Genomic DNA, 16,802 nt, shown 5'->3' with positions numbered 1-16,802 from the left:
TACTTTAAGGATATTGGTTTAGGAAATATTTAAAAAAAAACATTTATGGAAAAAGAAAAAAAAACTATTTTTTTTAAAAAAAATGGTAAATTTAACTAACTACCTCTGAGGTTTGGGCTAATACCAACCAGGTCCAAAACAATTCAAAACTAATAATTTTACTCCTAAAACTTAAAACTATTTTAACTATGTTATTTATTTTAGCTTATCTCTCATAACTTTTTTCTCTCTGGTTCCTCAATTTTCAATCTTCACTCTCTAACTCTCTAATCCCTCTCACTCTTAAACCTCTCTTACTCTCTCGTCCCACTCTCTTCTCTCTCTAGTGGTCTTTGCGGCAGCAGCATGCTGTGGGTAAGTGGTGTTTCGTGGGTTTTGGTGTGGGTAATTGGTGGTTTGTGGATTTTGGTGTGGATCAGTGTTAGAGTCTCTCCCTTCTCTCTCTCGTGGTCTTTGCAGTGGCGCCGTGGTGTGGCTAAGTGGTGATTCATGGGTTTTAGCGTGGATCAGCATTGAAGGGTTTAGGTTTTCTCTTTCGTGGTGTTTGTGGCGAAGTTGTGGTGTGGGTTAGGGATGGTTAGGTTTCGATCGGCGATGGTATGTTTTTTGTGGGGGTGGTTGGTGGTGGACGGTCACAAAGCCACAACGAAGGGCAAAATTTATTTCTTGCTAAGACCTATGAATTTGGGGGTTTTCTTAAAAGCCTGTTTTGATTGATTGAGTTTTGGTTTTGGATTAGGATTTTGAGTTTAGAGGCCTTGGAGGTTTGGGTTTTCTCTCCTGTGGTGTTTGTGGGAGTGACGTGGTGTGGGTTAGGGGTGGTTAGATTTCGATCAAAGGTGGTGGGTTTGCTCTGTGGGGGTTGGTGGTGGAGGGTCACAAAGCCACAAAAAAAGCCAAATGTTTTTTTCTTGCTGAGGTTTGTGAATTCGGGGGTTCGGTTAAGAGGATGTTTTGATTGATTGAGTTTTGGTTTTAGATTAGGATTTTGAGTTGTGAGGCTAATTTTTTGTCATGGTTCTTGATTCTTGATTGCATGTTCTATGGTTTGGGTTTAAATTTGTTGTGTTTTCCTCCTCATTCAATGAAGGTGAGTTTTGATTGTTGGTTTCATTGAAGCATTTTTTTTTTTTTGTTACTGATAAAGTTCTTGTTCTTCCTATAGAGATTTTTTAATCAAAGTTAGCAAAACAGAAGAGAGAGAGAGAGAGAGAGAGAGAGAGAGAATTAGAGAAAGGGATGAGGGGTGAGTTAACAGCATTATAGTCCGTTTGGACATAGGAATGAAGTGGTTAGTTTTGAATTGTTTTGGACTTGGTTGACATTAGCCTAAACCTCAGGAGTAGTTAGTGAAATTTACCCCAAAAAAAAAACTTATCACACCACACATACATGAATTATTTTTACAATTACTAATTTGCCCTTCACTCTTTGATGAAGTTTACTTTTTCCATTGAGCTATTTAATTTACCTAATTGACCAAAAAGTAAAAATGCTTAATTGGGTCACTCAAGAAAAAATTAGCTTTTGTATTTTGTTATGTTTCTCGCAAAATTCAAGAATAGGACATCATTTTTGCAAAAAAATTTGGATTATTGTCGTTAATTTCCTTATATGTCATGGTTGATGTGAATTTGCCTTACTCATTAAAAATTTAAAAGTTGGAATAGTATTGTTAGTGCATTTTAATTTAAAGTACGCTAAAACTTAAACCAACTGAAGATTAATAAAGGGATGAGTTATTGTGGAATTTGTTAAAGGAAGAGTTAACATGTATGTAAGTTAAATTAAATAAATTTAGAAGAGTTATCTAAAATAATAAATAACATGTAGGTTATGAGAAGGATTGGAAGACTATATATATGGTTATGCTACGTGTTAATTTCATATCAAGAGTGAATGAAGATAAATAGTTAAAGTAATGAGTATTGTGTGAGAGAATGAATTCAATAATTCTCCTAAATACTTGGAGATTTTGGGCCAAACAAAGGTGTTTTTTTTTTTTTTTTTTGTGGAGCTTTGAGCTCAACCACTTATGCAAAGTTGGTTTGAGCTACACAGCAAACTTTTGGGCTATTGTATCCTAGAGGAAACAAGTTAGAAGTGAATTTCTGTTGCATCAATTTCTAGGCTTTGACAACCGCAGAGGGCTTGAATCTCCTTAAAGAGAGTGAGATTTCCATGCCTCAGTCCGACATTGTTTGTTTATATTTATATTTCTATTGTAATTAATATATCATTTTATTAGTAATTTCTCCAACAAGTCTACTAAAGACCGGTACCTCAACACTAGTATTTGGTGATATTCCTAACTTCTAGTTAAATGTTTTTAAAAAAAATTAAGGAGGAAGTAACAGTTATTTTTAACAAAACTGTTAAATATGTAACAAATTTTGCTTAAAAATTATTTATTACTTATTATTTTGATTCTTTTTTTAGAAGAATTATTTTTTTAATTCAGTAGTTATAAATACAGGGAGAGACCGGTTTTACCTTATAAGAATATGTAATATCATATCACATTTCGAATGCTCTTGGGTCCTTGACAATTTTGCTAACGAACTTTAAAATGGATATTTAAAGCTATTTAACTCGGTTCAAATGATTCTAAAAAAAAAAAAGAAAAAAAAAAAAAAAAGAAGAACTCGGTTCAATGCAATTCCCACCATTTCTTACTATACCTTTATATGGCGTTTGATACAGGGGAATCCACATTACTTTTGGCATCCATATTCCTAAAAATGTGATTCTTTACAATCTAGATGCCTAAAAATAACTATTCCTATGTTTGGTTTTATTAGAGATTCCTAGAAATGTGAGATGATAATGTTTAGTTTACTCCCAAGAATCTTAAATGAATTATTTATTTTTCCCATTATATCCTTAGATTTGAACGTGAACTACCAAGTCCTTTAAAAAAATATTCACCTAAATAAATAATGAAAAACAAAATATAAACTATTAATAATTTGTTGAGCAACACACACACAACATCAAAAGTGAATACCTAGCAATAATGGAGGGTTCCCTTCAAACTTTTTTTTTTTTTCCACAAGTGAAATCTAAATAGAACTTTGTTAAAGAATATATCAACAGAGTTTTCTATCCTACTTATATTATTTTGGCGGGAAAAGATAAAGATAAAGGAAAAGATATTGATGATTTGTTTTATATTTTATCTTAATTACTTAAATTATAAAGAAAAATTATTAAAATTGTCAATTTATAAAAAATACAATTACCTTTAAGATTGGGAATCTAGATACACACCTATTTTAAAGGAAATCAACATTCCTACTAAGAGAAGTTTAAAGGGGGAATCCAGATTCTCCTAACATCTGATTCTCTGGCATGATTTGTAACAAAATATAGGAATCTTTAAATATTCCTGAGAATCCTAAAACATTACCCCCATACCAAAAGCCACATTAATACATTCCTATCAGTTCCATTGAATTCAATTCACGTGAAATCTATTTCCGAGCAACACAAGCAAGTCCTCTCAAAAATCAAAATGGAAATTGTCCAAAAAGAAAGTTGAGTACAGTGTATTAATTCACACAGAAGCAAAAAATAAATTAAAAGTCTTCAAAAAATAATAATAAATCACACCGAACAAAAATCAGAACAGAACTTTTCCAAGGCAAACGCGTCGAGGAGTATCATTTGTATGTAAAAAGAGTATTTCAAAAAGACAGCAATCTATGGGGGCAACTTCTAGCATTCCCCTAACACTGGTACACAAAAGATGGGCAATTATCATATTTTTCAAGTTGTTGGGTAACTCTCGACCTTTTTCATTAACTCATTTGCAAATCCGTTAGCTTTATGGTGTATGTGACATGGATGGACGGTCCATTCATGTTCCAATAAATTCTTTTAATCACAAACCTATTCTAATGCCAATGCACCATGGGTTGTTAGCCAATTAATCCCGAAGCTAAGTCTAATCCATGCATAATAGCCCAAAATTCAGCAATATTATTAGTTGTGTTACCAATATGCAACGAGTAACCTCCCACCCAATATTTATTTTAGTCTTTAAGAAACATATTTTAAGTTTTAACTCACATCACACTCATGTAGCCACATATTGCTAAACCTCAGCTTACAATTTTCCAAATTGGAAACCCAAAATTACCACTAACATTCATTTTCACTTTCCATTGCTATATCTAGTTATAGGACAAAACTCAAGTCCAGTTGCTCCCATGCACCCAGAGCCATTGTGATGATAACACGTGGCTAAGAGGAGACTTGTGCTATTACAACAAATCCAGTGTCTTAAAACACTAGATCCAAGCCAGGTACCTAATCTAAATACACACTCACTCTTCCACCATCTTCTAAAGCTTTCATTGTGTTCCATGTTTTAATTTGCACGGTTGTTCATTTTGCTTTTGCTCTTTTTTTTTTTTTTTTCCTTTTGTTTTGAAATAGGAAAAAGTATCCATCCACACTCGTTTACATTTACTATTTGCATCAATATCCACAATTGATACATGAATATCAACATTTTAATAGATGAAAGTAGATGTAATAGTGCACTAAAAAGCATTAAGCATTTAAGATTAAAGTTTGGAATTTCTTCATTTTTTTTTTCAATTTTAAGGAAAATAAGTTTTTTAGCACAAGGGTAAATTTTAGGTACACTTCCTTATTAGGCAATATCCTTTAAATTTTCACAATAAATTCAAAAACATATTTGTACTGAGTTCAATTGAACTTAGAAATGATAACATTGTTTATATTGCATTGGTCAATACAACCTAATATCTTAATATAATTACAAAATTAAAGTCCACACCTAAGAATGTATAACTTTTCACAGGTTTTTTTCTTTTTCTTTTTTCTTAGAACAATTTTAAAGGAATTTTAAAACGGCCAAGAGCCTGGTCTATGACAAATAATCCGACACCTACTGATGTTAAATTATTTAGGTTCAAATACCCCTTTATCCAATTATCAAATTTAAATAAATATATAAATCTTTAAATCCGGTCCAATGTAATCCCAAAGTCAAAGAGGCCCAATTGCAGACTATTTTATTATTTTTGAGAACCAATTGCAGATAAACTTGAATTCGGTAATGTTGGCCCAAACCCAAAGCCGCCAAATTGAATTCGGTATTGTTTGGACAAATCCACAATAGATAGACAATGGAAATTGGAAGGTCAAGTTTTGAAATTCTAATCTCTTCCAAATATTGGATTTGGAACAGAACTTTTCCAAACCCTGTGTCACTGTATCATGCAGCCCCGCGTAGCCAAACCGCAGCTTACCAATTTGGACAATGGAAATTGCCACCACCTTTCTTTCAACACTACTCATCCACCGCTATATATATACACACACATCACACTTGTAAATTGTACCACTCTTCCATCATCTTCTATTAGCATTAATTCCTCACCAAACAAAAAAAACAAAACAAAACAAAACAAAACTTTCTCCTAGTGAATTTCTTGAGCTTAATTTTGTGATAAACAATGGCAGAGAAAGAACCCCACTTGAATGGTTCCTGCCCCGGCCCATCTATACCACCACCGAACCAAGAAGACAAACACAAACGCCGTGGCTGCTTTTGTTGCCTTTTTGGCTGCCTTTGGAAAACCATAGTGGCCTTGATTCTCATCATTGTCCTTGCTATCTTCATCTGTTGGCTTATCCTTCAACCCAGAATGTTCAAGGTCCATATCACAGATGCCAAACTCACTCAGTTCAATTTCACAAACAACAACAATCTTCAATACAAACTTGACCTCAACATCACTCTCAGAAACCCCAACAAGAAGATGGCTATCTACTTCGACAAAATCGAGGCAAATGCGTTCTACGAGGGCCAGAGGTTCGATACAGAGAATTTGACGATATGGGGTTTTAAAGTAGAACACAAGAGTACGCATTTTTTGAATGCAACGTTTGCAGGTCAGCAATGGATGGTGCTTGGAGCTAATGAGCTTGACTTCAATGAGGAAAAAAGTGTTGGGGTTTATAGCATTTATTTGAAGTGCTATCTTCGTATTAGGTTCAGGATTGGAGATTTCATTGGTGGGGATCACAAGCCCAAGGTTAGGTGCGGATTGAAAGTTCCATTGATTTCTAATGAAAATTTATCAACAGCTCGATTTGAGACTACCAGGTGCGACGTCCAATTGTTCTAATTGCGCGAGACCATTGTCACATTTGATTCAGGATGGTGTCATTCTTAGTAGTCTTTATTTTATCATGGTTTCTTCATTGTTTTGTTATTCTGTGTAAAATATGCACTTGGGTTTACGTGATATAGAGCTGGTGAATAACAGATTATATGTATGCTAATTATATTAGAAATAGTTATCCCATGTTGAAAAGAAAAGAAGAAGAAGAAGAAGAAGAAGAAATGTATCACTCCGTATAGATTGAGAGCAAAGGCTAAGCTTTATCTAGTGAGTTTGTGAGAGACTAATAGGATTAAATTTTGTCATATCATCAATATTTGAATTCAAATAAATAGTGTGTTATTATTTTTGTATCTATCTTATGATGATAGCGTCTCACATGGACTAACTATTTCTAAACTCTTGAGTACTCTCCCATTGTAAGCCGGTTTTCAATGATGAGTTATACCCATGTAGAAGCAGAGCCAAGATTGAGTGGGAAAGGGGCAAAATTTATATATAATACGCGCACTTACACACATTATTATTTAAAAATAAAATATAAAATAAAATATAAAAAAAAAACTCTACCAAGAAAAAAGCTTATTCATAATATTGTATTTATCTATTAAGATATTTCTCACATGAGTGATCTTTTTTTTAAAAAAAAAATTTAGAGCCAAAACTCAAGTTATGAATGAAACTATTAATAATTCAATAAATATTGAGTGCAATATATGTGAATTTCTATTATTTTGGTTAATGTAGACCCATAAAAGGTTTAGATTATAATATGTGGGACAGAAAATTTTTTGGGCGGGCTAGGAGGCATTCCCCCCCCCCCCCCTCTTGACTCCTCTAGCTCTACTGCTGTACCCATGGATTCTTAATAAGCCCTAACTAGATATGGGCCTTGTACCGCATATCCAAAAGGACACTAAAGGACCAAGGAGCCCAACTCAGCCACGGATATATATATATATATATATATATATCCCAAAAAAAAAATTGACTTCACCATTGGGTCCACACGACGTTAAATACAATTAAATTGTTAAAAGTAAAAGGAAAATATGCGAAGACAACTTTTGCGTCACAACTTTTGCAACAATATTAATGTGGCTGAATATGAGTTATGAATTCATATAAAAGTGATAAGTAACAACTTACAATTTGTCATATTAAAGTTGTGAAAAAGTTATAACAAAAAAATTGTGGTCCAGAATAACTTTGAGGAAGGAAAAAAAAAAAACAATAGGATAATACTATTGTACATGAATGAAATAGATTGCAATTACTATATATCGTTTTATGTGGAAAACCTTCAAAGGTTAAAGGAAGAGCAATGACACAGGCTAGTCTAAAAATTTGCTATTTTTAAAATCATATTACAAAAGTTTATGGTCCATTTGGACTGGGAAAGAAGGGAAGTAAAGTAGAGTAGAGTAGCTTTAACCTAAAATTAATCTATTTTAAGTCAATTTTACTCTACTCTCCTCTACTCCCTATCTTTTTCCTCTCAATCCAAACAGGCCTTAGGGAACAGGGGAAAGATTATCTACGCTCCTACAATTACAAGTACTTGAGAGCCATAGCGAGGGCAGGCTCATGGGCTCTTCACTCTAGAATGCGTGGGTTGTGTTAAAACTTGACTTCGTGCATTGTTTGATATCTAGTTAATAAGGCTTGGGTCATTTTTTGGGCCTTACTTTGAACCCAATTCAAGCCTTGATTCCCTCCTGGGTCTAGCCATTACCTTGTAGGGCCCATACAGGCCTAACCTTGACTTTGCTATTTGCATATATATTTGCCAAATTTCCTTATGGATGGCGTTCTGTTTTGATGTATATCAACATGTAGGTCATGCAATTGATTAATGACCTTTAAGATATTCATATAAATACCCACCCACACATCGGTCAATAGTTTGTGAGAGCGACCCGAAATTTCATGTGAGACTTCTCTTAAACAATATCACACTTATAATTTTTAATTTAGGCAAAATTTAGATACAGTTCCTTAGGTTTTTCTTTTAAGATTTAAATATATTACAAATGAAAGTATATTTTTTAGTGATGTAGTCACATGACTAAATTTTAAGAGAAGAACCAAAAAACATCACTTAAAGTATTGTACATAAGTTTTGTCCTTTTTTTTTAAGACACACTTGAATTTTTTTTTTCTTAATTAGTAAAACTTGATAATCAATTACCCATTGGAAATTTTAATTTCCCTACTGAAAGAAAGGAAAGTTGATAGTTTTTGGAATTGAATGATTAATATATATATATATATATGTGTGTGTGTGTGTGTGTGTGTGTGTGTATCCTAAAAAGAGAGATACTTTAAGGATATTGGTTTAGGAAATATTTTTAAAAAAAAATTATGGAAAAAGGAAAAAAAAAAAAAACTAAATTTTTTTATTAAAAAATGATAAATTTCATGAACTACCCCTGAGATTTGGGCTAATGCCGACCAAGTCTAAAACAATTCAAAACTAATCATTTTAATCCTGAAACTTAAAACTATTTTAACAGCGTTATTTATTTTAGCTTCTCTCTTATACCTTTCTTCTCTCTAGTTCCACAATTTTCAGTCTTCACTCTCTAACTCTCTAATCCCTCTCACTCTTAAACCTCTCTTACTCTCTCGTCCCACTCTCTTCTCTCTCCAGTGGTCTTTGCGACGGCATTGTAGTATGGGTAAGTGGTGGTTTTTGGATTTTGGTATGGATCGGTGTTGGAGTCTCTCCCTTCTCTCTCTCCCTCGTGGTCTTTGCAACGGCGTCATGGTGTGGGTAAGTGGTGATTCGTGGGTTTTAGTGTGGATCAGCTTTGAAGGGTTTGGTTTTCTCTCTCGTGGTGTTTGTTGAGGTGACGTGGTGTGGGTTAGGAATGGTTAGGTTTCGATCAGTGATGGTATGTTTTTTGTGGGGGTGGTTGGTGGTGGACGGTCACAAAGCCACAGAGTGGGGCAAAATTTATTTCTTGCTAAGACCTATGAATTTGGGGGTTTTCTTAAAAGTGTGTTTTGATTGATTGAGTTTTGGTTTTGGATTTGGATTTTGAGTTTAGAGGCCTTGGAGGGTTTTCATTTTCTCTCCTGTGGTGTTTGTAGCAATGACATGGTGTGCGTTAGGGGTGGTTAGATTTCGATCGAAGGTGGTGGGTTTGCTCTGTGGGGGGAGGGGGGGAGTTGGTGGTGGATGGTGGATGGTGGATGGTCACAATGCCACAAAGAAGAGCAAATGGTTTTTCTTGCTAAGGTTTGTGAATTCGGGGGTTCGGTTAAGAGGATGTTTTTATTGACTGAGTTTTGGTTTTAGATTAGGATTTTGAGTTGAGAAGCTAATTTTTTGTCACGGTTCTTGATTCTTGATTGCACGTTTTATGGTTTGGGTTTAAATTTGTTATGTTTTCCTCATTCAATGAGTTTTGATTGTTGGTTTCATTCAAGCATTTTTTTTTTTTTTATTGAGAAAGTTCTTGTTCTTCTTATAGAGATTTTTTAATCAAAGTCAGCAAAACAAGAGAGAGAGAGAGAGAGATGAGGGGTGAGTTAACAGCGTTATAGTCCGTTTGGACTTAGGACTGAAACAGTTAGTTTTGAATTGTTTTGGACTTAGTTGAAATTAGCCCAAACCTCAGGAATAGTTAGTGAAATTTTCTCCAAAAAAAAAAAAAAAACCTTATCAAACCACCCATACATGAATTATTTTTACAATTATTAATTTGCTCTTCAGTCTTTGATGAAGTTTATTTTTCCATTGAGCTATTTGATTCACCTAATTTACCAAAAAGTAAAAATGCTTAATTGGGTCACTCAAGAAAAAATTAGCTTTTGTATTTTGTTATGTTTCTCACAAAAGTCAAGAATAGGACGATCATTTTTGCAAAACTTTTTGGATTATTGTCGTTAATTTCCTTATATGTCATGGTTGATGTGAATTTTCCTTACCCATTAAAAATTTAAAAGTTGGAATAGTCTACTAAAGGCGGGTACCTCAACACTAGAGTTTGGTGATATTCCTAACTTCTAGTTAAATGTTTTTAAAAAAAAAAATTAGGAGGAAGTAACAGTTATTTTTAACAAAACTGTTAAACAAGTAACAAATTTTTCTTAAAAATTATTTATTATCTTAATTATTTTTTTAGAAGAATTATTTTTGTAATTCAGGAGTTATAATTACAGGGAGAGATCGGTTTTACCTTATAAGAATATGTAATATCATATCACATTTCGAATACTCTTGGGTCCTTGACAATTTTGCCAAAGGAACTTTAAAATGGATATTTAAAGCTATTTAACTCGGTTCAAATGACTCTCAAAAAAAATAAAAATAAAAAAAATAAAAACTCCGTTCAATGCAATTCCCACCATTTCTACTATACCTTTAATACATTCTTATTGGTCCCATTGAATTCAATTCGCGTGAAATCTATTTCCGAGCAACACACGCTAGTCCTCTCAAAAATCAAAATGGAAATTGTCCAAAAAGAAAGTTCAGAGCACTGTGCATTAATTCACACAGAACCAAAAAAAATAAAAATAATAATAGTCTTCAAAAAAAAAAAAAAAAATCACACAACATAAATCGGAACAGAACTTTTCCAAGGCAAACGTGTCGGGGAGTATCATTTATATGTAAAAAGAGTATTTCAAAAAGACAGCAATCTATGGGGGCAACTTGTAGCATTCCCCTAACACTGGTACACAAAAGATGGGCAATTATCATATTTTTCAGGTTGTTGGGTAACTCTCGACCCTTTTCATTAACTCATTTGCAAATCCGTTAGCTTTGTGGTGTATGTGACATGGATGGACGGTCCATTCATGCTCCAATAAATTCTTTTAATCACAAACCAATTCTAATGCCGATGCACCATGGGTCGTTAGCCAATTAATCTCCAAGCTAAGTCTAATCCATGCACAATTGCCCACAATTCAACGATATTATTAGTTGTGTTACCAATATGCAACAAGTAACCTCTCACCCAATATATATATTTTTTTTTTTTTTGAGAACCACCCAATATTTATTTTAGTCGTTAAGAAACACATTTTAAGTTTTAACTCACATCACACTCATGTAGCCACATATTTATAAACCTCAGCTTATGATTTTCCAAATTGGAAATCCAAAATTACCACTAACATTGATTTTCACTTTCCATTGTTATATCTAGTTATAGGACAAAACTCAGGTCTAGCTGCCCCCGTGCATCCAAGGCCATTGCGATGGTAATACGTGGTTAAAAGGAGACATGTGTGTCATGTCATCACAACAAATCTAATACCTTAAAGTACTAGATCCAAGCCAAGTCTCTAGTCTAAATACACACTTACTCTTCCACCATCTTCTAAAGCATTCATTGTTTTCCATGTTTTAATTTGCACTGTTGTTCATTTTGTTTTTGCTTTTGCTTCTTTTTTTTTTTTCCTTTTGTTTTAAAATAGGAAAAAGTATCTATGCACACTCGTTTACATCTACTATTTTGCATCAATATCCACATTTGATACATGAATGTCCACATTTTAACATATTAAAGTGGATATAATAGTGCACTAAAAAGCTTTAAGCATTTAAGCATTTAAGATTATAGTTTGGAATTCCTTCATTTTTTTTTTTTAATTTTAAGGAAAAAAAAGTTTTTTAACACAAGGGTAAATTTTAGGTACACTTCCTTATTAGGCAATATACTTTAAATTTCCACAATAAATTCAATAACATATTTGTATTGAGTTCAATTGAATTTAGAAATGATAACATTGTTTATATTGCATTGGTCCATACAACCTAATATCTTAATATAATTACAAAATTAAAGTCCACTCATAAGAATGTATAACTTTTGATAGGTTTTTTTTTTTTTTTTTTTTCTTATAACAACTTTGAAGGAATTTTAAAACTGCCAAGAGCCTCGTATATAACAAACAATCCGACACCTATTGATGTTAAATTATTTAGGTCCAAATACCCCTTTATCCAATTATCAAATTTAAATAAGTATATAAATCTTTAAATCCGGTCCAATGTAATCCCAAAGTCAAAGAGGCCCAATTGCAGACTATTTTATTTTTTTAGAATCAATTGCAGATAAACTTGAATTTGGTAATGTTGGCCCAATCCAAAGCCGCCAAATTGATTTCGGTATTGTTGGAATCCACCTTTGTTGGAATTCTAATGTTGGATTTGGAACAGAACTTCTCCAAAGCAAACACGCGTTTCCTATGTCACTGTATCATGCAACCCCGCGTAGCCAAACCGTAGCTCACCAATTTGGACAATGGAAATTACCACCACCTCTCTTTCAACACTACTCGTCCACCGCTATATATATATATATATATATACACACACACATCACACTTGTAAATTGTACCACTCTTCCATCATCTTCTATTAGCTTTAATTCCTCACCAACCAAAAAAAAAAAACCAAAACTTTCTTTTAGTGAATTTCTTGAGCTTAATTTTGTGGTCAACAATGGCAGAGAAAGAAACCCACTTGAATGGTTCCTACCCCGGCCCATCAATACCACCACCAAACCAAGCCGACAAACGCAAAGGCCGTGGCTGCTTTTGTTGCCTTTTTGGCTGCCTTTGGAAAACCATAGTGGCCTTGATTCTCATCATTGTCCTTGCTATCTTCATCTGTTGGCTTATCCTTCAACCCAGAATGTTCAAGGTCCATATCACGGATGCCAAGCTCACTCAGTTCAATTTCACAAACAACAACAACAATCTTCAATACAAACTTGACCTCAACATCACTCTCAGAAACCCCAACAAGAAGATGGCTATCTACTTCGACAAAATCGAGGCCAATGCGTTCTACGAGGGTCAGAGGTTCGATACAGAGCATTTGACGATTTGGGGTTTTAAAGTAGAACGCAAGAGTACGCATATTTTGAATGCAACGTTTGCAGGTCAGCAATGGATGGAGCTTGGAGCTAATGAGCTTGACTTCAATGAGGAAAAAAGTTTTGGGGTTTATAGCATTGATTTGAAATGCTATCTTCGTATTAGGTTCAGGATTGGAGACTTCATTGGTGGGGATCACAAGCCCAAGGTTAAGTGTGGACTGAAAGTGCCATTGAGTTCTAATGGAAATTTATCAACAGCTCGATTTGAGACTACCGGGTGCGACGTCCATTTGTTCTAATTGCCCGAGACCATTGTTACATTTGATTCAGGATAATATAATTCTTAGTAGTTCTTTATTTTATCGGCTTTCAGTCTTTATAGGTTCTATCTTTTGTATAATTTTTTAAAAAAAAATTAATTTAAGAATAATTGTTGGACTTCCTTGTCATATAATGTTAGTGTATCATGCGTATCATATATTCATATTGAGTATATATTAATTTTTTGGAATATTAATTTTTTCTTAATCATAAATATTAAAGCACGTTTGAGCCAAGTAATGGTTGAAGGTGGGATGATTGAAATATAGTGACTGCCGCAAAAGGTGGCGCTCATACTTTGTTAGAAGAGAAATGATGATTTTTTTTTTTTTTTTTTTGGGATGAAAATACACATAGCAATACATTACATTAATTAAAGTCGACATTATTTACAGTGTATTATTCTGTTTATTTCGGTGAAAAATCTTGTGTAAAGATAGTTTTATATATTTTTCAGTAGAATAAGACTTGAGTACAATATTTAAGAGTTGTTTCATAGGTTTCCTTTTTAAGATTTTGCTATGTGGATTTTTTCTCATGAAAATGAAGTGTATTTTTTAGTTAAGTAGCCACATGAATAACTTTTATAAGAAGAACTTAAAGAACAACACTTAAAGTATTGTACCTAAATTTTGTCATTTTTAGTATTTCGTAGCATTAGAAAAAATTGGTCAAAGGAAAAACTATTTTTGGTAAACATAAAAAGAATGATTTACTTTTAATGTGATTATTTTCCACTAATTTTTTTAGAAAACAACTTTATTACACATCAAGCCAAATAAGGGAAGTTGAAATATTATTTTTCGACTTATATAAGGTTGTTACCAAATATAGGAAAGTAAAATAATTTTATAGAAAATACTTTTTTAGAAAATTACTAAGTTTTTTAGAAAACATTATTATCAAAATAAACAGAAAGGAGAATATCACGTCATTATACTTCAAAAATGTCTAATAATTTTCTAAATTAGTATCCTAAGTTCCTATCATTAAGAACCTATCTATGGAAAAATGTTACGTGTGTGGCCTCTGAAATACACGCATTGTAGGTATAAGCATTTAAGAACAAATGAATGACACGTTTTATACTCTTAGAAAAAATTTTAAAAATAAAAAGAATGACTTGTTTTATTGATAAAATTCTTCCCGTAAGGTACAAATCCAACCACCAAATTTGTATTCTATTGACATAAATGTTCCCTCAATGCCCCATGGCCCTCACCTTTAATTACATTTACTACTTGGTTCTACTTATCTCAGGCACACCAAATGACAATAGAGCATGATCCTCTCCATATATTTTAAGATTTTATTTTTTAGATTTAATAATTTACAAAATGTTACGTTATTTAAAATTTTAAAAGGTGTGGCTACTAGATACACTTCTAAATTTATAATATATAATTTGAACTATGAAATAAATTAATTTTAAATGGAGGAGATCAAATCCTCTATGTTAATTTCAATCATGCATGATACTTTTTTTTTTCTTCTAACTAAACAAACTTTATTGAACAAAGAACCAAGCTTGAGAGGAAAGGTTTGACTTACCTTCAATAGTTTTTCAATTTGACATTTAGTTAGTTTCTCTTTGAGATAGAATGATGTGTTAGCGAATATATATTTATATATATATATATATATATTCTTTTTTTTTTTCAAACGTGGTAATGGGTTTTAATTACTATATTTTGTTTAATTAGTTAGTGATGTAGCAATTTTTCTATAATACAAAATGAGTTGTCCACAAGAAATGAGGACAGATACATGAGAATCTAGAAGAAGACTAAAAAGACAGTTGAAATTAGTAGATCTCAGTACTTGTATTCTCTACCGACCAATGAGGGCGAACTTGTGTTGTTTTATGATGATGCCGAAAATCGTTAGTAGGCCACACAGTTCTCACGTGCTCACGACAACACCTGCACAACACCAAGAAAGAAAAAGACTTCAAGAGAGTATCGGTGTGGTACCGGCCGAATACCCTACAAAAGTTAAGTTAGAGAGATTGTCACAACTGTGTCAGACCTAGAGTAAATTGTGCATACCTGTTCTTTGTGGGTTACAGCCTTTTTGTAGTGATGAGGGACCGACCTAGGTTCCTTGGAGAAGAGTAATATTTCCTTGTAGAGAAAATCTTCATAAATGTGCGTGATTTAAGAGGCCCTTCCCATATAAGGGTTTTATTGACTAGGGTTAAGCGTGGTTCACAAGTTATTATTATTCGAAATGTTCTTGGAAATCACGTAAGCCATGTCATCGTCACGTGTGTTTGGTCCCGTCTACCTTAGTGTCCATCCGAGGAGGCTATCCGTCCTTTCCCGACGGCCCGTCCTTCTTGAACCATCCGTACACTGAAGGTGATTTGTCTATATGTCCACTGTTCATGGGTTTTGTCGTCGTATAACTTTACCCGTCGTCCCATTGTGGGATTCACAAGTTCTAACCGTCCACATTACTTTTACCCTCTTCATTTTATAAATGATCTTTAATTGCATCGCCTTCAATGATTATTCTCTTCAGTCTTTGCTTTGCTTTTCTTGCTACTAACAGAGCTGCTCTTGATTCTGTTATCAGTGGTCAGTTTAGTCTATTAGCTTAATCCGAGTGAACTTTATTTTTGCCTTTTGATCTGCCAATAACAGCCAGGCTAGCTTTGTCATTCCCAATTGTTGCATTACTTCTCGATGGTTTTTGAAGACACTTATGATTTGCTCCGCAATTCTCAGAGTCAGATCGTTCATAAGTTTTACTTATGAGTATTCATGTTCATCCATACTTCAAAAAGATTCCCTTCTCCCTATTTCCTCTTTTTTTTTTTTTAATTTATAAACTACTCATAATTTTAGTTGGATGTAAAACACAGAATTTGTTTGACTTTTAAATGCAACATGTTTTCTATCTAAATAAAAATTGAAGGATTCAATGGGTGGAGATTTAGGGTTCAAGTAATAGTCTATTAATGCGATGGCGGACTAGGATTTTAGTTCAAGATGACAAAATAAATAGACAATATTAAAAAAATAACATAAATTACTAATTAATATAACTAATAAATTATAAACAATAGTGATTGTAATACAAAGTCAAAGATAAATGTAAACTATAATTTCTTTCTCTGTTTTTTATAAATAATTAAAAGTTGGATTTATAGCAAAACCAAACTTTGAAACTGTGAAAAAGTAAGAGATTGAGAAAAAAATGGTTGGGGAAGAAAAAAAAAGTGGCGTGGATGGCCAAATAGGTGTGATAAGTGAAACGTGTATCAAATTTACTGATTAGCTAAAAAAGAGTGAATTAGTTGGTTTTTTTTTTTAATTGTGCTAGAGCAATCACATTGGGCTTCCTATATAGGGCAAGACCTCAAATTAGATAAAAGCCCAAAAAAAGCCTAACATTAGGCCTCTAAAATAGAAAATGACGAGTTTCTCAACGAAAAAAAAAAAATGACATCATGTGTGTTATTTCATACCTA

The 16,802-nt window shown here is 33.1% G+C and overlaps 2 protein-coding genes across 2 annotated transcripts; both read left to right on the top strand.

Annotated features, from left to right (window-relative positions):
- Nucleotides 1-5,365: 5,365 nt before the first annotated feature.
- On the top strand, nt 5,366-6,518 carry LOC142610849 (NDR1/HIN1-like protein 10). Its single transcript, XM_075782803.1, has one exon. It carries the CDS (start codon nt 5,490-5,492, stop codon nt 6,162-6,164), a length of 675 nt encoding a protein of 224 aa, XP_075638918.1. The 5' UTR covers nt 5,366-5,489; the 3' UTR covers nt 6,165-6,518.
- Nucleotides 6,519-12,521: 6,003 nt separating this feature from the next.
- Nucleotides 12,522-13,507, top strand: LOC142611085 (NDR1/HIN1-like protein 10). The gene has a single exon (XM_075783117.1). The coding sequence runs from the start codon at nt 12,628-12,630 to the stop codon at nt 13,303-13,305; it is 678 nt and encodes a 225-aa protein (XP_075639232.1). The 5' UTR covers nt 12,522-12,627; the 3' UTR covers nt 13,306-13,507.
- The last annotated feature ends 3,295 nt before the right edge of the window (nt 13,508-16,802 follow it).

The sequence above is a fragment of the Castanea sativa genome, chromosome 9, assembly GCF_040712315.1.
Source record: "Castanea sativa cultivar Marrone di Chiusa Pesio chromosome 9, ASM4071231v1".
Classification (NCBI taxonomy): Eukaryota; Viridiplantae; Streptophyta; class Magnoliopsida; order Fagales; family Fagaceae; genus Castanea; species Castanea sativa.
Note: the sequence above shows the minus strand (reverse complement) of the source record. Positions and strands in the feature narration are given on the sequence as shown.

What these genes read in the sequence shown, in the direction of transcription:
- LOC142611085 (XM_075783117.1), top strand. Translation starts at nt 12,628, where the DNA reads ATGGCAGAGAAAGAAACCCACTTGAATGGTTCCTACCCCGGCCCATCA.
- LOC142610849 (XM_075782803.1), top strand. Translation starts at nt 5,490, where the DNA reads ATGGCAGAGAAAGAACCCCACTTGAATGGTTCCTGCCCCGGCCCATCT.